General features: G+C 40.7%; 3 protein-coding genes and 1 long non-coding RNA gene across 11 annotated transcripts in view; 1 reads left to right on the top strand and 3 right to left on the bottom strand.

The window, feature by feature from the left end:
• guk1a (guanylate kinase 1a) overlaps nucleotides 1-14,455 on the bottom strand; it is a 25,867-nt gene extending 11,412 nt beyond the window's left edge. The window contains exon 1 of one of the 4 annotated variants that reach the window (XM_060875466.1): nucleotides 14,277-14,455. In XM_060875466.1, the coding sequence (XP_060731449.1) occupies nucleotides 14,277-14,307 (31 nt within the window). In that variant the 5' untranslated portion in view covers nucleotides 14,308-14,455. Of the gene's footprint in view, nucleotides 1-2,275; nucleotides 2,521-14,276 lie in introns of those variants that run through there. The other 3 variants (XM_060875465.1, XM_060875464.1, XM_060875463.1) reach the window with 3 other exon arrangements.
• On the bottom strand, nucleotides 1,381-2,267 carry LOC132849214 (uncharacterized). Of its 2 annotated transcripts, none has more exons than XR_009648832.1 (2): nucleotides 1,887-2,267; nucleotides 1,381-1,726 (listed from the first exon to the last, which is right to left on the bottom strand). It is a non-coding gene; the product is annotated as an uncharacterized LOC132849214 (long non-coding RNA). The 2 variants fall into 2 exon arrangements; XR_009648831.1 differs by having other exon boundaries at nucleotides 1,927-2,267.
• Nucleotides 13,225-19,815, top strand: c7h1orf35 (chromosome 7 C1orf35 homolog). 2 transcript variants are annotated; one of them, XR_009648825.1, is made up of 9 exons: nucleotides 13,225-13,457; nucleotides 17,147-17,297; nucleotides 17,445-17,490; nucleotides 17,589-17,668; nucleotides 17,771-17,843; nucleotides 17,948-18,024; nucleotides 18,135-18,263; nucleotides 19,360-19,626; nucleotides 19,659-19,815. XR_009648825.1 is itself a non-coding variant. In XM_060875460.1 (8 exons), exons 1-8 carry the CDS (start codon nucleotides 13,361-13,363, stop codon nucleotides 19,538-19,540), a joined length of 834 nt encoding a protein of 277 aa, XP_060731443.1. In that variant the 5' UTR covers nucleotides 13,225-13,360; the 3' UTR covers nucleotides 19,541-19,815. The 2 variants fall into 2 exon arrangements, 1 of the variants encoding a protein (XP_060731443.1); XM_060875460.1 differs by having other exon boundaries at nucleotides 19,360-19,815.
• Nucleotides 19,816-20,131: 316 nt separating this feature from the next.
• arf1 (ADP-ribosylation factor 1) overlaps nucleotides 20,132-22,500 on the bottom strand; it is a 6,508-nt gene continuing 4,139 nt past the window's right edge. For all 3 annotated transcript variants that reach the window (XM_060875406.1, XM_060875405.1, XM_060875404.1), the window contains exon 5: nucleotides 20,132-22,425. In XM_060875406.1, coding sequence (XP_060731389.1) covers nucleotides 22,264-22,425 — 162 coding nt within the window. In that variant the 3' untranslated portion in view covers nucleotides 20,132-22,263. The remainder of the gene's footprint in view (nucleotides 22,426-22,500) is intronic.

Genomic DNA, 22,500 nt, shown 5'->3' with positions numbered 1-22,500 from the left:
TAACAGAGATGTACACACTCTTGTGTGTGTTGTGTAACAGAGATGTACACACTCGTGTACAAATCTATCTATAAAGTGATGTTTAAACTGAACACTTTAATGGAGAAGGTGAATGTTGAAAAAGACCTAAAGCTTATTTTAAACCTGAAACATGGTGTTAAGTTGGGTTTTTGTCCCGAGCTGGAGAAAGCGGACGTTTCCATCAGAGGGCAGATGATGTGTAACGAGTGGCACATGGGGCAATTAACTATAACTGCCCCAGAGTGAAATCACGAGGACGTGATGATGAGGGTCTGATTAATGACCTACAGGACTTTAATACTGTAATAAGACACGTCCTGTTAGCACTAATCACCTGTTTATTACATAATCACACGTCATCCATCAGTGGTGTAAGGACACTAACATCCTCACTGCACACACACACACACACACACACACACACACACACGCACACACACACACACCAACTGTATGGACTGCACAGATTTACACCAAATACACACACTTCTAATATACATCCATCAAGCTGTTTACATGCTGTTCTGCACACTTTTTGCCCTTTACACATTCTGTACAATATTCAGTCATTTGCTGTTTTTGCACAATCCTGTATATTATGTCAGGGACCTGCTGCTATAACACTGTGTTCATTACAGTATTACTGCACACAGTATTGTTCAACATACACTATTTACACTGTGCTGTTTGTTGTCTTTTGTGTATTGTCTTGTATTTTTTGTCTGCACTGTCTTTTGTCCTGCACTGTCTTGTCTGTCTTGTTTGTCTCGTCCTGCACTGTCTTGTCCTGCACTGTCTTTTGTCCTGCACTGTCTTGTTGGAATTGTCCTGCACTGTCTTTTGTCCTACACTGTCCTGCCAGTCTTGTCCTGCACTGTCTTGTCTGTCTTGTCCTGCACTGTCTTGTCCTGCACTGTCTTGTCTGTCTTGTCCTGCACTGTCTTGTCTTGCACTGTCTTTTGTCTGTCTTGTCCTGCACTGTCTTTTGTCCTGCACGGTCTTGTCTGTCTTGTCCTGCACTGTCTTGTCCTGCACTGTCTTTTGTCTGTCTTGTCCTGCACTGTCTTTTGTCCTGCACGGTCTTGTCTGTCTTGTCCTGCACTGTCTTGTCCTGCACTGTCTTTTGTCTGTCTTGTCCTGCACTGTCTTTTGTCCTGCACGGTCCTGTCTGTCTTGTCCTGCACTGTCTTGTCTGCCTTGTACTGCACTGTCTTGTCCTGAACTGTCTTGTGTCTGTCTTGTCCTGCACTGTCTTTTGTCCTGCACGGTCTTTACCTGCACTGTCTTGTCTGTCTTGTCCTGCACGGTCTTTGGTCCTGCACTGTCTTGTCTCTCTTGTCCTGCACTGTCTTGTCTCTCTTGTCCTGCACTGTCTTGTCTGTCTTGTCTCACACTGTGTACACCAGGTTACACAGACACACTTTATGTATCTAGGACACTTACTAAGTCCTTATAGCTCTGTCTTTTTGTTATGTAACACACTGATCCTGGAGAAACGTTGTCTCATGTCACTGTGTACTGTAACAGTTATATATGGTGTAATGACAATAAAAGCTTCTCGACTTGACTTGACACACACACACTATATAAGGACACTAACATCCCCAGTGCACACACACACACACACTCTTGGGGGAGACATAAAATGACCAGTTGGAATCTGGGACAGAAGAAAAGACTAAAGTAAAGCTGTGATCTCATGGACCTTCTCCAGCTCTAAGACTAAAAGCTCTGATCTTATGGACCTTCTCCAGCTCTAAGACTAAAAGCTCTGATCTTATGGACCTTCTCCAGCTCTAAGACTAAAAGCTCTGATCTTATGGACCTTCTCCAGCTCTAAGACTAAAAGCTCTGATCTTATGGACCTTCTCCAGCTCTAAGACTAAAAGCTCTGATCTCATGGACCTTCTCCAGCTCTAAGACTAAAGTAAAGCTCTGATCTCATGGACCTTCTCCAGCTCTAAGACTAAAAGCTGTGATCTCATGGACCTTCTCCAGCTCTAAGACTAAAGTAAAGCTCTGATCTCATGGACCTTCTCCAGCTCTAAGACTAAAAGCTGTGATCTCATGGACCTTCTCCAGCTCTAAGACTAAAGTAAAGCTGTGATCTCATGGACCTTCTCCAGCTCTAAGACTAAAAGCTCTGATCTCATGGACCTTCTCCAACTCTACACACTCCCATCAAACCCAGCTGATGCCCCTTAAATCCCCGGATGTAGCATCACTGTTCCTGTTAATAAAGCATTAAGCTCACCTGAGAACACTTTGGAGAGAAACCTCACGTACATGGAGGAGAAAAGGAGCTCTGACAGAGTAACAGATCCTCCTGTAATCCTGAACACAACTCAATTCATCGCCTTTACACACAGAGCCATGGAATTAGTGACGTCACAAGGCGCCGCTTCCCCGGAAACAGCAACAATGTACTCGGGCGCGTCAACGATGCGCAGCGTGCGCGCAGAACACGACCGGGTCATGTCTCAAATCGCGCCAAGTGCACTAGGTTCTAGACTGAGCAGTAGGGCACACGGTGACTATACACACTCACACTCACACTTACTGTACACACACACACACACACACACACTCACACTCACACTCACTGTACACACACACACACACACACACACACACACACTCACACTTACACACACACGTAAATGTATATAAATAAAGGCTTTTCCTCACTACACTTCACCACACGTGAGATAAACAAACAGAAATATCTTTTCCTATATAATTATAAGACTATAGAGAGTCCCAGTGGAGCTGTGAGCTTCACTAGTTTATGTTATTCTGTCCCATACACACACATACACATACATGTGTGTGTGTGTGTGTGTGTGTGTGTGTGTGTGAGACAGAATAACATTACTAACTCTTAACTTTAAACTAATGTGTAACTGTATGTGTGAGTGTTTGTGTGTGTGTGTGTGTATGTTTGGTCATGTGTGTGTATGTGTGTGTAAGTGTGTGTACATGTGTTCATCAGGGTTCCCACTCTTTTTCAGAGATCATTTTCCAGGACTTTTCCAGGACATTTCAAATTTAGGAAAAAAAAGACAAGGATCACAGATTCACGGCCTAAAGTTGTTCTTCTCTCCAAAAGTCTTTAAAACAACGTACACTTTATGGCTATTACTTAACTATAAAATTAGAAAAACACCAGATATACACACACACACACACACACACACACACACAGAGCTTCTGAAGTTAAACTCTTCACTTTATTATAATGAACACATTATAACGACTGCCGAGGCCCTTCTTGTTAAACTTTCCCTTCCCTCTTCCCCAACTGCATTCTCAAAAAAAAAAAAAAAAAAAAAAAAAAACAGCATTATGTAAAATAACTGCAGAAGCATTCCCAAACGGAATAAACAACATTTAATTTGTCCAAAACATTCACTGCATTAAGCTCCAATGAACAGTATCCTTTTGAACTTTTTAGTGTAGTTGCTTTAAACTCTCTTGCATGTTTTTCAAACTTTGTTCTAGAGCTGCTAACTCCTCACTTTTCTCTGTGACACTTTTTCGATAGGCATTTGATTTTGACAGTAAGGTGAAGTCATGCTTTCTCTCTGCCCTGACTGCCATTTCATCTGCCTCTTTTTGCATGGTTTCTATGCTATGCATTATTTTTTGTCTTTTTGCATTGACATTTGCAATTTCTTGCTGCAGGTCTTTTCTTTTCCTCTCATTGGCAGTTTCGACTTTCTTTTTCTTTTCATCCTCCAAGTACTGTACATATCTCATCCTTGCTCCTTTGCAGTGTAGTATGAGATCTCTTGGCAGGACTTCATCCAGTGGGTGTTCAGCCATTGTATCCTGGACCATGCGCAGTGCTACCAGAGACCTCTCTTTAAGGTTTTCAACAAGCATATCTTTGTTGATAGAATATCCTCGTTCCACTGCCCCTTGTCCATGAGATAGTGTAAGCAGATGTTTAATCAGGTCCCACAAGGCTGTATATTCTGGTCTGCCACTGATAAGATTTCCAAGAAACTTGTCCAGCCTGGAAGTGTAAGCAAAATGTTGGAATTCTGCTTTATGGTGTGTGTTGATGTCTATTGAAAATGTTTTGTACTGTGCAAGAATCTCATCACACTGAGGTGCAGTGTACCAACCAGCATTAAGCAAATTTTGTAAGAGTTTCTGAAACATTTCTCTTGAACTTTCTCCGTTTGCAACCATGGCCACAGGGTCAAGGGAGCTCAGGTGCCGCACAACTGGGAACATTAAGGGACTTCTCTCCATCATTTTCTTGCAAGTCATGGAAAGGAAGGAGATACATTCTTTCTTAAACTGCTGAATTTTTAGAGGATGGTCCTGGAGGTTTTCAGATGCCTTTTCTAAAGCTTGCTTCGTACCAAATCCAGTGTCAAGCTGTTTAAGTGGTACATAGTTTGCTTTGTCTTGTGGATCTAGTTTTAGCAGTTGGAGAGGTGTCTTTAACTTTTCCAGTTCTTCCCTTTTGATATAGCTTGATAGCAAGCCTCTTATGGTTGACTGGAGCTCCTTTGCTAAAAAAGGAACCATTGGAGCGTCTGTCTGGAATTTTTCCAAAAATGGCTTCAGCTGTCTAGCAACAAATGCAAAAAAATGGAGCTTAGCTACAAAAAGAGGATCTGCAGTCGCCTCCTTTACTGTGCAGTATGATGCTGATGATGGAACTTTACTTTTCGGAAGTTTCCTATGGCTGTTGATGTACATCTGCACTGCGGGCCAAATTTCGATTGCTCTCTCTGCAACTGCCAAGTCTTCTACCCATCGATGAGCACAGAACTTTAAAGGAAATGCTGATGTTTTAGTCATCTCAATAAAATCCGCACGTCTGGCCGGGGAGTCATGAAACAACTGCCAAAGAGCCCTCAGTACATCTCCCACCTTCCAACCTGTTTCTTTCTCTCCACTTTGAAAGCTTCCATGCACAACATGCAAAGCACAGCTTCCCAAATGCAGCAACTTTGATGCAGAAGGGTCTGATTGGCTTTTGTCTTCTTGGAACATCTTTAGGAATTTCCAATTGACCATAGGGCCATCCATTGAGATTTGTAGGAGCTTATTGGGATCAAGTGGTGAGAGGGTTTTCTTAATTTTCTCCAAAAGCTTCTCTGCCTGAGTATGTCCCATAAACTCTGAATCAAAATAGCGCACAGCTACTTTCTCTTCACGATCACACCAGTAACGGACAATTATATCCATCTGCTCCATCTGTGTCACTTTATTCAAGCATTCGTCAAATGACACTACATAGCATTTTGCCTTCCTGACATCTTTAATCAACTTCTCTTTGAAATATGGGCACAATCCAAAGGATAAAAGGTAAGCAGATTTTGTTGCACCACATGAAAACCGTTTGGCAATATCACTGTCTGGGAACATTTGATTAAAAATGACTGACACATCAGAGCTGGAGTTGAATGAGTAGTGTGACCTGACCATTTTGATTACCCAACGAATCTCGGCTTCAAGCACAGCTTGGCTCGAAAAAAACTTTGACAGTGTTGAGTTGCTTTGTGGGCCTGAGCATGTTGCCTCTTCATCTGTATTGGATACTTGAAAAGCTGTGCTTTCCTGATTGCCACTTTCAACATCTACAGTGGTTGCTTGTAGGTCTTTGCTATATTGTCTGCAAATTTCCTGTCCTCAGAAGTAATTTCCCTGAGAAAATGTGTAATTTTCGTCTCCTTTTTCATTTGTGTAGCAATTTTTACATGGCCTTGTCCTCGTTCATGACTCTTGAGTGCGGAGAGACCCATGTTACCGACATCAAAGGATTTCCTGCAAAACTTGCAATATGCCCTTTGCGCATCTCCTGATGCTTCTCCTAGCCAGTCCCTGAACTGGGGATCTTCTTTCCATTCCTTCTTAAACTTGCACTGCCTCCCTGACATTTGTCTTGTCTATTTCTGTAATTTAAGTTCAGATGTGTTACAGATTCAGTGAAGGGTAGGAAGAGCCTTTACATGTTCTAGTAGCTTTATTTTTCATTACCATCTCTTTTTACACCTCTCTTTGTTTTAATTTTGTATCTAGTTGTTGTACTTCATTGTCTTTTCTTTTTCAGAACGCACACATCCAATAATAAATTACGTTAATCATATTATATTAACAAACTATTTTTAAAAAATGATACCAAAAATCACTAGGAGTAATAATCTAGTGCATTAATAAAATATCAACAAACAGTATATAACAATTTTATAAATAATGCAAAAGAGTTTAATGTTTTAAAATGAATACAATTTAGAAGAGAAAAGGAAAGATGCTTTAAAGGTCACGTTCTTCCTGATCAGATTTTACATTTTTTTTACATTACATTTACATCCCATTTTACAGCCCTCTACTTCCCGGTTGAATGACGTCCAAAGCAAGAGTGTTTGACTAAACTCCGCCCACAGGAATACAGTTGCTCTAACGGCATTGGCTAAGCTAAGCTGCTAAACTCGAATCACGACACACTAAACAAACTACACAATCAGAACTCGTTACGTATTTCTGAAGGAGGGACTTCATAAAGGCACTCTTTCAAACGAGTCATTCAAAATACGTATTCATTTAGGAATAAAAAAATGACGGTATTTATGAATGTCATTGACTCACTTTCACAAACGATTCGTTAATAAACGCATATTCAAAGAAATCCCACTGTATTGTAAAAACGTTCTGCTCCGGCTTTGTTTGGAACTACTATGGTTAGTGAAGGATAGAAAGGGAGTCACTTAACTTCATGTTTAGTGAACGTTGCAAAAATCAATATCACATTTGCACACGTGTTTTTAAGTTTATATAAGTAAACCTATTATATGTTACCGGCCTTCGCCTTATGTTTACAACACTAGTCTGTGCTGCACTTTGAGCATGGAAACAATTGTTCAATATATGATTCACTGTGCATAGTGTCAGTAGAATATCTAATTTTGACTTCTTATATCGCCCATAAAACAGGTTTGGGGACTGTGTGGATGGATTACTTTTAAAGACAATTTGTCATGTGAATGAAATTTCAATATTTATAAAATAAAAAGACCGCACATATTAATACCCTTTCCTTTCTCAGGCCAATGCCGTCATGCATGCTTTAGTTTGCTGTGCATTCCCCTTGCACATGATATTCAGATTAACAAGGTTAATATAACCTGCTTACCCGTCACCATTTGTTGAAAACATTTGAGCACTTAAACCATTCCTAGCACCTGAAACCTCCAACACAAGACAGCGTCATCCGTCACAGTGAGATTAAACAGCAGAACAAAAAACCCGTCAAAACTCAGCGTCCCTGAACAGAGCGCTTTCTGTTACTAACGTTAATTTGTTTAGACCAGTTGTAAACTGTTCTTTAAATGATCAAGAACATTTAAAAATAATAATTTTCCAGGACAGCAAGATTTTTTCCAGGACAATTTATGTTTTCTCTCATTTTCCATGTGTTTTCCAGGACTGGAACATTGGTCATTAATTTTCCAGGTTTTCCAGGTTTTCCAGGACGCGTGGGAACCCTGGTTCATGTGTGTGTAACTGTGTGTGTATGTGTGTGTTCATGTGTATGTGTGTGTACGTATGTATATGTGAGACAGAATAACATTACTAACTCTTAATTTTAAACTAAAGTAATGTGTAAGTGTATGTGTGTGTGTGTGTGAGAGAGAGTGTGTGTGAGATTGTGTGTGTCTGTCCGTGTGTGTGTTCATGTGTGTATGTGTGTGTACATGTGTGTACGTGTGTGTATGTTTGGTCGTGTGTGTGTGTATGTGTGTTCATGTGTGTGTTCATGTGTGTGTACATGTGTGTATGTGTGGTCATGTGTGTTCATGTGTGTGTATGTGTGTGTTCATGTGTGTATGTATGTGTATGTGTGGTCAAATGTGTACATGTGTGAACGTGCGTGTACATGTGTTTACGTGTGTATGTGTGTGTGTATGTGTGTGTATGTGTTTACGTGTGTGTGTGTTTACGTGTGTGTATATGTTTACGTGTGTGTATATGTTTACGTGTGTGTATATGTTTACGTGTGTGTAGGTGTTTACGTGTGTGTGTTTACGTGTGTGTGTGTGTGTTTATGTGTATGTGTGTATGTATGTGTAACACCTTTGACACTTTTTCATTGTAACTCTGAACAAATGTTTTAAACTCATGGTATCTTAAGTATGTAACTTAGTGATCCAGCGTTAATGTATTCAATGTTAGAGATTTAAGCTCTTATGTACGTCGCTCTGGATAAGAGATAAGGGGGTCTGTCACATGATGTAAATGTAAATGTATGTGTTTACGTGTGTATGTGTGTATGTGTGTGAGTATGTGTGTGAGTATGTGTGTATGGCCTTCATAATGACAGTATTAAAGTTATAACGCCTTCATAATGACAGTATTAAAGTTATAACGCCTTCATAATGACAGTATTAAAGTTATAACGCCTTTATAATGACAGTATTAAAGTTATAACGCCTTCATAATGACAGTATTAAAAAGTTATAACGCCTTTATGATGACAGTATTAAAGTTATAACGCCTTTATAATGACAGTATTAAAGTTATAACGCCTACATAATGACAGTATTAAAGTTACAACGCCTTCATAATGACAGTATTAAAGTTACAACGCCTTTATGATGACAGTATTAAAGTTATAACGCCTTTATGATGACAGTATTAAAGTTATAACACCTTTGTAATGACAGTATTAAAGTTATAACGCCTTTATGATGACAGTATTAAAGTTATAACGCCTTTATAATGACAGTATTAAAGTTATAACGCCTACATAATGACAGTATTAAAGTTACAACGCCTTCATAATGACAGTATTAAAGTTACAACGCCTTTATGATGACAGTATTAAAGTTATAACGCCTTTATGATGACAGTATTAAAGTTATAACACCTTTGTAATGACAGTATTAAAGTTATAACGTCTTTATGATGACAGTATTAGTTATAACGCCTTTGTAATGACAGTATTAAAGTTATAACGCCTTTATGATGACAGTATTAAAGTTATAACGCCTTTATAATGACAGTATTAAAGTTATAATGCCTTTATAATGACAGTATTAAAGTTATAACGGCCTTCATAACGACAGTATTAAAGTTATAATGACCTTTATAACGACAGTATTAAAGTTATAACGCCTTTATGACAGTATTAAAGTTATAACGCCTTTATGATGACAGTATTAAAGTTATAACGCCTTTATAATGACAGTATTAAAGTTATAACGCCTTTATAATGACAGTATTAAAGTTATAACGGCCTTCATAACGACAGTATTAAAGTTATAACGCCTTTATGATGACAGTATTAAAGTTATAACGCCTTTATAATGACAGTATTAAAGTTATAACGCCTTTATAATGACAGTATTAAAGTTATAACGCCTTCATAATGACAGTATTAAAGTTATAACGCCTTCATAATGACAGTATTAAAGTTATAACGCCTTTATAATGACAGTATTAAAGTTATAACGCCTTTATAATGACAGTATTAAAGTTATAACGCCTTTATGATGACAGTATTAAAGTTATAACGCCTTTATAATGACAGTATTAAAGTTATAACGCCTTTATAATGACAGTATTAAAGTTATAACGCCTTCATAATGACAGTATTAAAAAGTTATAACGCCTTTATGATGACAGTATTAAAGTTATAACGCCTTTATGATGACAGTATTAAAGTTATAACGTCTTTATGATGACAGTATTAAAGTTATAACGCCTTTATAATGACAGTATTAAAGTTATAACGCCTTTATAATGACAGTATTAAAGTTATAACGCCTTTATAATGACAGTATTAAAGTTATAACGCCTTTATAATGACAGTATTAAAGTTATAACGCCTTTATAATGACAGTATTAAAGTTATAACTCCATTATAATGACAGTATTAAAGTTATAACTGCCTTATAATGACAGTATTAAAGTTATAACGCCTTTATGATGACAGTATTAAAGTTATAACGCCTTTATAATGACAGTATTAAAGTTATAACGCCTTCATAATGACAGTATTAAAGTTATAACGCCTTCATAATGACAGTATTAAAGTTATAACGCCTTTATGATGACAGTATTAAAGTTATAACGTCTTTATGATGACAGTATTAAAGTTATAACGCCTTTGTAATGACAGTATTAAAGTTATAACGCCTTTATGATGACAGTATTAAAGTTATAACACCTTTGTAATGACAGTATTAAAGTTATAACGCCTTTGTAATGACAGTATTAAAGTTATAACGCCTTTATGATGACAGTATTAAAGTTATAACGCCTTTATAATGACAGTATTAAAGTTATAATGCCTTTATAATGACAGTATTAAAGTTATAACGCCTTTATAATGACAGTATTAAAGTTATAACGCCTTTATAATGACAGTATTAAAGTTATAACGCCTTTATAATGACAGTATTAAAGTTATAACGCCTTTATAATGACAGTATTAAAGTTATAACGCCTTTATAATGACAGTATTAAAGTTATAACGCCTTTATAATGACAGTATTAAAGTTATAACGCCTTCATAATGACAGTATTAAAGTTATAACGCCTTTATGATGACAGTATTAAAGTTATAACGCCTTTATAATGACAGTATTAAAGTTATAAAGCCGTTATAATGACAGTATTAAAGTTATAACGCCTTCATGATGACAGTATTAAAGTTATAACGCCTTTATGATGACAGTATTAAAGTTATAACGCCTTTATAATGACAGTATTAAAGTTATAACGCCTTTATAATGACAGTATTAAAGTTATAACGCCTTTATAATGACAGTATTAAAGTTATAACGCCTTTATAATGACAGTATTAAAGTTATAACGCCTTTATAATGACAGTATTAAAGTTATAACGCCTTTATGACAGTATTAAAGTTATAACGCCTTTATGATGACAGTATTAAAGTTATAACGCCTTTATAATGACAGTATTAAAGTTATAACGCCTTTATGATGACAGTATTAAAGTTATAACGCCTTTATAATGACAGTATTAAAGTTATAACGCCTTAATAATGACAGTATTAAAGTTATAACGCCTTGATTATGACAGTATTAAAGTTATAACGCCTTTATAATGACAGTATTAAAGTTATAAAGCCGTTATAATGACAGTATTAAAGTTATAACGCCTTTATGATGACAGTATTAAAGTTATAACGCCTTTATGATGACAGTATTAAAGTTATAACGCCTTTATAATGACAGTATTAAAGTTATAACGCCTTTATAATGACAGTATTAAAGTTATAACGCCTTCATAATGACAGTATTAAAGTTATAACGCCTTTATAATGACAGTATTAAAGTTATAACGCCTTTATGATGACAGTATTAAAGTTATAACGCCTTTATGATGACAGTATTAAAGTTATAACGCCTTTATAATGACAGTATTAAAGTTATAACGCCTTTATAATGACAGTATTAAAGTTATAACGCCTTTATAATGACAGTATTAAAGTTATAACGCCTTTATAATGACAGTATTAAAGTTATAACGCCTTTATAATGACAGTATTAAAGTTATAACGCCTTTATGACAGTATTAAAGTTATAACGCCTTTATGATGACAGTATTAAAGTTATAACGCCTTTATAATGACAGTATTAAAGTTATAACGCCTTTATGATGACAGTATTAAAGTTATAACGCCTTTATAATGACAGTATTAAAGTTATAACGCCTTTATAATGACAGTATTAAAGTTATAACGCCTTTATAATGACAGTATTAAAGTTATAACGCCTTTATAATGACAGTATTAAAGTTATAACGCCTTTATAATGACAGTATTAAAGTTATAACGCCTTTATGATGACAGTATTAAAGTTATAACGCCTTTATAATGACAGTATTAAAGTTATAACGCCTTTATAATGACAGTATTAAAGTTATAAAGCCGTTATAATGACAGTATTAAAGTTATAACGCCTTCATGATGACAGTATTAAAGTTATAACGCCTTTATGATGACAGTATTAAAGTTATAACGCCTTTATAATGACAGTATTAAAGTTATAACGCCTTTATGATGACAGTATTAAAGTTATAACGCCTTTATAATGACAGTATTAAAGTTATAACGCCTTCATAATGACAGTATTAAAGTTATAATGCCTTTATAATGACAGTATTAAAGTTATAACGCCTTTATAATGACAGTATTAAAGTTATAACGCCTTTATGATGACAGTATTAAAGTTATAACGCCTTTATAATGACAGTATTAAAGTTATAACGCCTTTATGATGACAGTATTAAAGTTATAACGCCTTTATAATGACAGTATTAAAGTTATAACGCCTTTATAATGACAGTATTAAAGTTATAACACCTTTATGATGACAGTATTAAAGTTATAACACCTTTATGATGACAGTATTAAAGTTATAACACCTTTATGATGACAGTATTAAAGTTATAACGCCTTTATGATGACAGTATTAAAGTTATAATGCCTTTATAATGACAGTATTAAAGTTATAATGCCTTTATAATGACAGTATTAAAGTTATAATGCCTTTATAATGACAGTATTAAAGTTATAACGCCTTTATGATGACAGTATTAAAGTTATAATGCCTTTATAATGACAGTATTAAAGTTATAATGCCTTTATAATGACAGTATTAAAGTTATAATGCCTTTATAATGACAGTATTAAAGTTATAACGCCTTTATGATGACAGTATTAAAGTTATAATGCCATGCCTTTATAATGACAGTATTAAAGTTATAATGCCTTTATAATGACAGTATTTAAAGTTATAATGCCTTATAATGACAGTATTAAAGTTATAACGCCTTTATGATGACAGTATTAAAGTTATAATGCCTTATAATGACAGTATTAAAGTTATAACGCCTTTATGATGACAGTATTAAAGTTATAATGCCTTTATAATGACAGTATTAAAGTTATAACGCCTTTATGATGACAGTATTAAAGTTATAATGCCTTTATAATGACAGTATTAAAGTTATAACGCCTTTATGATGACAGTATTAAAGTTATAATGCCTTTATAATGACAGTATTAAAGTTATAATGCCTTTTACAATTAATCCCATGTGAAACCGTCAAGTCTCCTTTTCTAATCAGCCTACAACATTTTGAGGGTGAAAGTTCCAGTGAAGTTCGCGGATTGGGACACCGCCGAGACCCCACAGCGCCCCCTGGCGCTTACAACGGAAACAGACTAGCCGGAAGTGTTACAGCTCCACCGATACACGTGTAAATATATATATATATATATATCTAACATATCTAACGAAAACAAGCTTCTGTTATTACTGAGAAACACGTGAAGACCGGAGGAAGATGTTCGGCTCTTCAAGATCAGGAGGAGTGAGAGGAGGACAAGACCAGTTTAACTGGGACGATGTGAAAGTGGACAAACACAGAGAGAACTATCTGGGTAAACACACACACACACACACACACACACACACACACATACAGAGAACTATCTGGGTAAACACACACACACACACACACATACAGAGAACTATCTGGGTAAACACACACACACACACACACACACACACACATACACATACACACATACAGAGAACTATCTGGGTAAACACACACACACACACACACACACACACACACATACACACATACAGAGAACTATCTGGGTAAACACACACACACACACACACACACATACACACATACAGAGAACTATCTGGGTAAACACACACACACACACACACACATACAGAGAACTATCTGGGTAAACACACACACACACACACACACACACACACACATACACATACACACATACAGAGAACTATCTGGGTAAACACACACACACACACACACACACACACACACATACACACATACAGAGAACTATCTGGGTAAACACACACACACACACACACACACATACACACATACAGAGAACTATCTGGGTAAACACACACACACACACAGAGAGAGAACTATCTTGGTAAACACACACACACACGATATAAACGTTATTATAAGTGATTCAGTGTGTTTATTATATTATATTATATTATATTATATTATATTATATTATATTATATTATATTACAGTAATAATAAACCTACATAAAGTTCAGTTTAAGTCGTGTGTTAATATTGAGCTGATGTCTGCGTAAACGAGGCGCCGCTCTCCCCAGTCTCTCTGTCTCTCTGTCCCCCTGTCTCTCTGTCCCCCTGTCCCCCCGTGTGTCTCTGTCTCCCTGTTTAAACTTACCCGTGTCTTTAAGGTCTTCTCCTTTCCCCATGTGCTATAATCTCCACACAAATGGCGTTCTGGTCAAAAGGTTGATGTTGATGAAATCCTGTTACAGCGTCTATGAGCGTTGTGCGCGTCACACCTGCGCACAGTTCACGCAAGCGCCGTGTTATCTGTCCTGAACACTTCAGCATTCACCCAAAACAAAACCCGCTGCTGTCGCGTTCTGCGTTCTGATTGGTCAGGAGACCGTGACCATGTTTACTATATCACCTGTTAACTGTTAACTGGAAGGGCTGAATAATCTGAGAGAGAGGGACAGATGCATGGAGTGATACATGATGTGTGTGTGTGTGTGTGTGTGTGTGTGTGTGTGTGTGTGTGTGTGTGTGTGTGTGTGTGTGTGGAGAGAGAGAGAGAGCGAGAGCTGTAAGACTGAGGAGAACCTCTGATAAGCCCAAGTGTGAGACTGAAGATATCAACCCCACACACAGACACACACACTGCATAAAACACACTGCCTAACACACATACACACACACACACTGTGTAACACACACACACACTGCCTAACACACATACACACACACATAAATACACACACTGCCTAACACACATACACACACTGCCTAACACACACACACACACACACACACATAAATACACACACTGCCTAACACACATACACACACACACACATAAATACACACACTGCCTAACACACATACACACACTGCCTAACACACACACACACACACACATAAATACACACACTGCCTAACACACATACACACACTGCCTAACACATACACACACTGCCTAACACAGACACACACACACTGCATAAAACACACTGCTTAACACACACACACACACACACACATACATACACACACTGCCTAACACACATACACACACTGCCTAACACAGACACACACACACTGCATAAAACACACTGCCTAACACACACACACACACACTGCGTAACACACACACACACTGCGTAACACACACACACACACGTCCTAACACACATACACACACTGCCTAACACACACACACACTGCATAACACACACACACACACACTGCATAACATACACACACTGCATAACACACACACACATACACACACTGCCTAACACACACACATACACATACTGCCTAACACACACACATACACACTGCATAACACACATACTGCCTAACACACACACAAACACACACACACTGCGTAACACACACTTTGAGATTTGAGAGGAACACTGCCAGAGAAAATAGCACGATCCCGACACTCACCCACACTGTCCCGCTCCATCACCCACACTGTCCCGCTCCATCACCCACACTGTCCCGCTCCATCACCCACTGTCCCGCTCCATCACCCCACACTGTCCCGCTCCATCACCCCACACTGTCCCGCTCCATCACCCACACTGTCCCGCTCCATCACCCACTGTCCCGCTCCATCACCCCACACTGTCCCGCTCCATCACCCCACACTGTCCCGCTCCATCACCCACACTGTCCCGCTCCATCACCCCACACTGTCCCGCTCCATCACCCACACTGTCCCACTCCATCACCCACACTGTCCCACTCCATCACCCACACTGTCCCGCTCCATCACCCACACTGTCCCGCTCCATCGCCCCACACTGTCCCGCTCCATCGCCCCACACTCTCCCGCTCCATCACCCACACTGTCCCGCTCCATCGCCCCACACTGTCTCGCTCCATCACCCACACTGTCTCGCTCCATCACCCACACTGTCCCGCTCCATCACCCACACTGTCCCGCTCCATCACCCACACTGTCTCGCTCCATCACCCACACTGTCTCGCTCCATCACCCACACTGTCTCGCTCCATCACCCACACTGTCCCGCTCCATCACCCACACTGTCTCGCTCCATCACCCACACTGTCTCGCTCCATCACCCACACTGTCCCGCTCCATCACCCACACTGTCTCGCTCCATCACCCACACTGTCTCGCTCCATCACCCACACTGTCCCACTCCATCACCCACACTGTCCCGCTCCATCACCCACACTGTCCCGCTCCATCGCCCCACACTTTCCCGCTCCATCACCCACACTGTCCCGCTCCATCGCCCCACACTTTCCCGCTCCATCACCCACACTGTCTCGCTCCATCACCCACACTGTCTCGCTCCATCACCCACACTGTCCCGCTCCATCACCCACACTGTCCCGCTCCATCACCCACACTGTCCCGCTCCATCGCCCCACACTGTCCAGCTCCATCACCCACACTGTCCTGCTCCATCACCCACACTGTCCCGCTCCATCGCCCCACACTGTCCCGCTCCATCACCCACACTGTCCCGCTCCATCGCCCCACACTGTCCAGCTCCATCACCCACACTGTCCCGCTCCATCGCCCCACACTGTCCCGCTCCATCACCCACACTGTCCCGCTTCATCACCCCACACTGTCCCGCTCCATCACCCACACTGTCTCGCTCCATCACCCACACTGTCCCGCTCCATCACCCACACTGTCCCGCTCCATCGCCCCACACTGTCCAGCTCCATCACCCACACTGTCCTGCTCCATCACCCACACTGTCCCGCTCCATCGCCCCACACTGTCCCGCTCCATCACCCACACTGTCCCGCTCCATCACCCACACTGTCCCGCTCCATCACCCACACTGTCCCGCTCCATCACCCACACTGTCCCGCTCCATCACCCACACTGTCCCGCTCCATCGCCCCACACTGTCCCGCTCCATCACCCCACACTGTCTGGTTACAGGTCTGTTTTTTGTGACTTTCTGACGTGTGGTGTTTGCACTGTATCATATCTTATTATATTGTGTGTGTGTGTGTATGTTTGTGTGTGTGTATGTGTGTGTTTAGGGAACTCTCTGATGGCTCCAGTGGGACGCTGGCAGAAGGGAAAAGACCTGACGTGGTTTAATAAAGACAAACAGAGCTCAGAGAAGCAGGCGAGAGAGCAGGAGCTACAAGCTGTGAGAGAAGCTGAGCACAACGCCATGATGGTGGCACTGTGAGTGACATCACTCTCCATCTGTCTATCACCACTCCATCCATATATCACTCTCCATCTAGTCATCAATTATTCTGTCCTTATTCTATCCATTTTTTTCTCAATATATTTATAATTAAATTTGTGTGTGTGTGTTTGTCTGTCCAGGGGTCATAAAACAGTTCAGAAGCGTCCAGCCGGTCTGACGAAGGAGGTGTGTGTTTAAACTCTGATTGACAACATAAAGCCTGCAGCAGTGTTTATTGTGTGCGTCGAAGCTGGAGTGTGTTTCAGAGTGTTGTTTTTGTGTAGGATCTGGTGGAGGTGTGTAGAAGAGAGGGAGACGGAGACGAACGAGACGTGGACCGAGTCTCCGGGCTGGGAAGCTCCAGGTGGAACGATTTTAACAGGAGGAAGGAGTTTGAACTCTGACCTCTGACCTCTGACATCAGCCTGGCCTTCTTCCCCCCCTCATTATGTTGTGTGTGTTTCAGTGGTGGAGGTCGGAGGATGATTTTATCCAAACAGGAGAAGGAAGCGGTGAAAATGGGCCTCCCGGTGTTTACTGTACGTACGACAGACTCGCACAGCACCGATTTAATAATAACACTATCATATAACACTATGATGAAGATGGCCGGCTCTTCATCATGCTCTTTATCCTTTTACAGCATCATCAGGTGGCTGGAGGTGAAGCTGCAGCTGCCAAGAAAAGCGACACACAGCAGAAAGAAGAAGAGTCTAAAAGGTTCTGTTTGTTTTCTCTTCATGTCTGGGTGATAACAGAAACTGGCTGAAACTTGTGTACACTGTATAAATTGTGTAGAGTGTTAAACTGAAGCGATTCTCTTTACACAGCGACAGGACTGACGGCCAGAAGAAAAGTAAAAAGGAGAAAAAGAGCAAAAAGGAGAAAAAGAAGAAGAAAGAAAAGAAGAAGCGGAGCAGGAAAGAGTCGTCTTCTGACTCAGATTCTGACCGAAAAAGGTAACGCAGCGTCTACACTGTTACACTGTTAAAGGAAGTTACACTGTTACAGACGACGCTGTAATATAATCAGGTTTAACATCAAAATCACACAGTAAAAACCTCCAGCTGCTTCCCTCTGATTCTCTTCAGATGTGTGTGTCTGTGAGAAAGTGTGTCTGTGAGTGTGTGCGAGTGTAAGAGAGAGAGAGTGTGTGTTTCTGTGTGAGTGTAAGAGAGTGTGTGTCTGTGAGTGTGTGCGAGTGTAAGAGAGGGAGAATGTGTGTCTGTGTGAGTGTAAGAGAGTGTGTGTCTGTGAGTGTGTGCGAGTGTAAGAGAGAGAGAGAGTGTGTGTCTGTGTGAGTGTAAGAGAGTGTGTCTGTGAGTGTGTGCGAGTGTAAGAGAGAGAGAGAGTGTGTGTCTGTGAGTGTAAGAGAGTGTGTGTCTGTGAGTGTGTGCGAGTGTAAGAGAGGGAGAGTGTGTGTCTGTGTGAGTGTAAGAGAGTGTGTGTCTGTGAGTGTGTGCGAGTGTAAGAGAGAGAGAGAGTGTGTGTCTGTGAGTGTAAGAGAGTGTGTCTGTGAGTGTGTGCAAGTGTAAGAGAGAGAGAGTGTGTGTCTGTGAGTGTAAGAGAGTGTGTGTCTGTGAGTGTGTGCGAGTGTAAGAGAGAGAGAGAGTGTGTCTGTGAGTGTAAGAGAGTGTGTGTCTGTGAGTGTGTGCGAGTGTAAGAGAGAGAGAGAGTGTGTGTCTGTGAGTGTAAGAGAGTGTGTGTCTGTGAGTGTGTGCGAGTGTAAGAGAGGGAGAGTGTCTGTGTGAGTGTAAGAGAGTGTGTGTCTGTGAGTGTAAGAGAGAGAGCGAGAGTTTGTCTGTGTGAGTGTGTCTGTGAGTGTGTGCAAGTGTAAGAGAGAGTGTGTCTGTGCGAGTGTAAGAGAGTGTGTGTGTGTCTGTGAGAGTGTGTGAGGGTCATTTATTTAGTCTCAGCATTCGATCAGTTCTCATTCAAATCACTGTGTTATTTATAGTGTCTAGTGTTCTATAAGTCATTTGATGATCTGCTCTGTGTGTGTGTGTGTGTGTGTGTGTGTGTGTGTGTGTGTGTGTGTGTGTGTGTGTGTGTCAGGCATAAGCAGCACTACAGAGACCTTCAGAGTGATTCTAGCCTATCACATGTCAGGCACAGAGGATACAATGCCTATGACAAGCACTCAGATTGTGGGTCAAAGGTCAGACATCAAAACCCCGCCTCTTTAGCCAGGGACCGCCCACCCCGACGTCGCCATGACACCGACTCCGACGACTGATGTTCTGTTGAAACAGCGAATCCTGACATTCCTCATCTTATCCCAGTTCATCAGGGCAGTTGTGTGTGTGTGTGATTACTGAGCCTGTAGTGTGTGTGTGTAATTACTAAACCTGTAGTGTGTGTGTGTGTGTGATTACTGAGCCTGTAGTGTGTGTGTGTGATTACTGAGCCTGTAGTGTGTGTGTGTGATTACTGAGCCTGTAGTGTGTGTGTTTTATTTCCTTTAGCTGTACAATTTACTCTTTATAATTAAAAAGCCTTGTTTGTTGTAAATGTTGTTCTCCCTGTGTGTGTGTGTGTGTGTGTGTGTGTTTAAACCTGCACATGAATAAATTGTTTATATTTTTGAATAAAGGTGGAGCTGCGTTTACACCCAGATTTAGCTGTCTGTGTCCTCAGACTGAGCTGGACCTGTTTCTCTCTCTCCCTCTGGTTTATAAAGAGAAGAAAGCAGTAAAGCCTGTATATATCTGTAGCGTTATGGGACGAGGACCTGCACACCCCCCCCCCCCACCCCCACCACACACACACGTTAAAATCAAACCCTGAACCTGACGTGTGTGCGTCAACAAAAGCGACAGCAGAAGCGTGAGTTTCATTCCTTTATTTTTTCTTTCATTACTTTTCTGTCAAAATGAAAGCAGACACAAATTTGCATAAAAAAAAAATAAAAAAAATCCAACATTCATGTTAAAGAGTCAGACAGGAAGAAAGTTGATGGAATACTTCGTCCTCACTGGGCATGTGCTGATAAGTGTTGGGATGATGTTCAGCAGGCACCGTGTTGTATCACACACCAGTCCAGACGACTGGAATAAAATGGTAGGGTTTAATATCCACGCCGGCCGCGTCCCAGAGTAAGCAGATCGAGCACGAGTGAACGAAACCAGACAGGAAAGTAAAAGAACTCTTTCATCCAGTTTAAGCAAACGAAAGGATTAAAATAATACAGATTAAAAACAGTCCCAGAAGGGTACGGAGTTCAGACTGAGATCACGAAGGCACGAAGGAACACCAACACAGCGAACACACCTGGACTCCAACACTGCTGCTGCTGCGTGGTTAATATTGCTGTACCGTGTCACATTCTCAGAGCATTTCACAAGCAGCTGCTCACGACACCACTAGTGTTCAGGAGGAAGGAAAAGGCAGCGTTACGGTGAGGTCCGTCTCATCTACCGCCTACATCCCACACCCCGGAGTCACTTCCAGCAGAGATTAGAGCAGCTCAGGGATTCGTTCTGCTAACACATGAGCCCTAGATGACGCTCCTTACTGTCTAATCAAGCGTGACTACAGTATCGACTCGTACCTACGTTCTCCAGGTCAGTTCTAAGGAAGCAGAGGAAGTTCCTGCTGCAGCGGGGGGAATATCAGCTGATCAGGGTTTTAATTTACATTCTATAAAGGAAAAAAAAAAAACTAAAATTCTCTCGATTATACCACGTATTAAAGAAAAGGAGCGTTTAAAATCAATCCGTGTGGGACGCATGCTGTAGGTTCAGTAGTGTACACTGCAGCTTAACCAGGGCTCTGAGACTAACACACACACACACACACACACAGGAACTCGATCTCATCTGACACAAAGCCCTGTTCTGCTTCTCCAGGTGTAAAGGCTAAGAGCGATTAAACCTGAGACTTGACGGGGATTAGTTTTGCACACAGGTCTAAACAAGCCATCATCAGGAGCTCGTAACTACTAACAGGGTCCTGGTTTTCAGGGGGAAATGTACACAATTTTCAGATGCTTGGTTGTGTCCTGATATATTACACCTGACACCTGAATCCAGTAAAGTCTTGGGTTAAAACCTTCCTGCTCCTGATTCAAATAAAGATGCTGATCTCAGTGTGTGAGACTGAAGATTTGCTTTTGCCCTTAATATGTGTGTGTGTAGTGTGTGTATGTACAGGTGTGTGTATGTACAGGTGTGTGTTTGTGTGTGCGCGCTGTCTCGACCTCCTCTACGTAGACCGTAAGTCTTTTACAGTACGTCTTATCCGTTAGGGTACACAAATAAAAAACAAAAAAAAACAAACAGAAAGAAGAGCTAGAGGATGTGATGATTTTCAGGATTTTCCCCACTACAGTTCATCTATGATTAAATAAAGACAATAAAAAGTACAGGACAGGTTACGTGTATAGGTCTATATCTTATATATATATACTGTATATGTATAATGCGTAGGCGTGTGCTGATAATCACAAGATACCGATATTTAAAATATCTCTGGTCATTGTTATGTCTCGTGTTCGTAGATGAACAGAATCGTGTTAACCAGCTAAACACAACCTAGAACCGTCAGAGGAACTCCGGCCGAGGTTCCAGGTTCCGTTCAGCTCGCTGATGTACCGACATCACTGCAGGCGTTCCGGCAGTCAGCGTTAACCGGCTTCGCTATAAGAAGAGGTTAAAAAGTGGGAGGGGGGAAAAAAAACGACTACAATTGATATTAAAAAGTCGCTCAGGTATCTGAGGTATATACTACGGTGTAATATCGGCACACGCCTAGTGTTGCGTAAGAGCGCTCCAAAAGCTGCCTCGTTAATAATAGTTTAGGTAAAAGGGTTAGAGGTGCATGGCTCCGTCACCACACTCGGACCAGTCTGAGAGGAGGAGGAGGAGGAGGAGAGCAGCTTCCGGTACGTTCTGCTTTAAAACTGAATGGAGATCACAGCGCTACAGTGTGGGAGGAGAAACAGAAGGTAGGTGTTGGAGATTATTTGTGGTTTTTAAGCTGGTTGGAGAGCCAGTCGAGTCCCTCGTACAGACCGTCTCCGCTCGTGGCACACGTGGCCTGGATGTACCAGTTCCTGTGGCGCAGAGAGTGTAAGCCCAGTTTATCTGTGATCTCTGCAGCGTTCATGGCATTCGGCAGGTCCTGGAAAAACACACACACACACACACAATGACGGTAAACCAAGAAAGAGAACACACCTGCACCAGGATGGGAGAT

This window comes from Tachysurus vachellii, chromosome 7 (genome assembly GCF_030014155.1).
Source record: "Tachysurus vachellii isolate PV-2020 chromosome 7, HZAU_Pvac_v1, whole genome shotgun sequence".
Classification (NCBI taxonomy): Eukaryota; Metazoa; Chordata; class Actinopteri; order Siluriformes; family Bagridae; genus Tachysurus; species Tachysurus vachellii.
The sequence above is the reverse complement of the archived record's forward strand: the minus strand, read 5'-3'. Positions and strand labels throughout refer to the sequence as shown.

Bases quoted from the DNA above. Each gene is read 5' to 3' on its own strand.
- c7h1orf35 (XM_060875460.1), top strand. From the start codon at position 13,361: ATGTTCGGCTCTTCAAGATCAGGAGGAGTGAGAGGAGGACAAGACCAG. The intron at 17,844-17,947 runs GTACGTACGACA...ATCCTTTTACAG, and splicing joins TGGGCCTCCCGGTGTTTACT to CATCATCAGGTGGCTGGAGG. The intron at 18,264-19,359 runs GTAACGCAGCGT...TGTGTGTGTCAG, and splicing joins TCAGATTCTGACCGAAAAAG to GCATAAGCAGCACTACAGAG.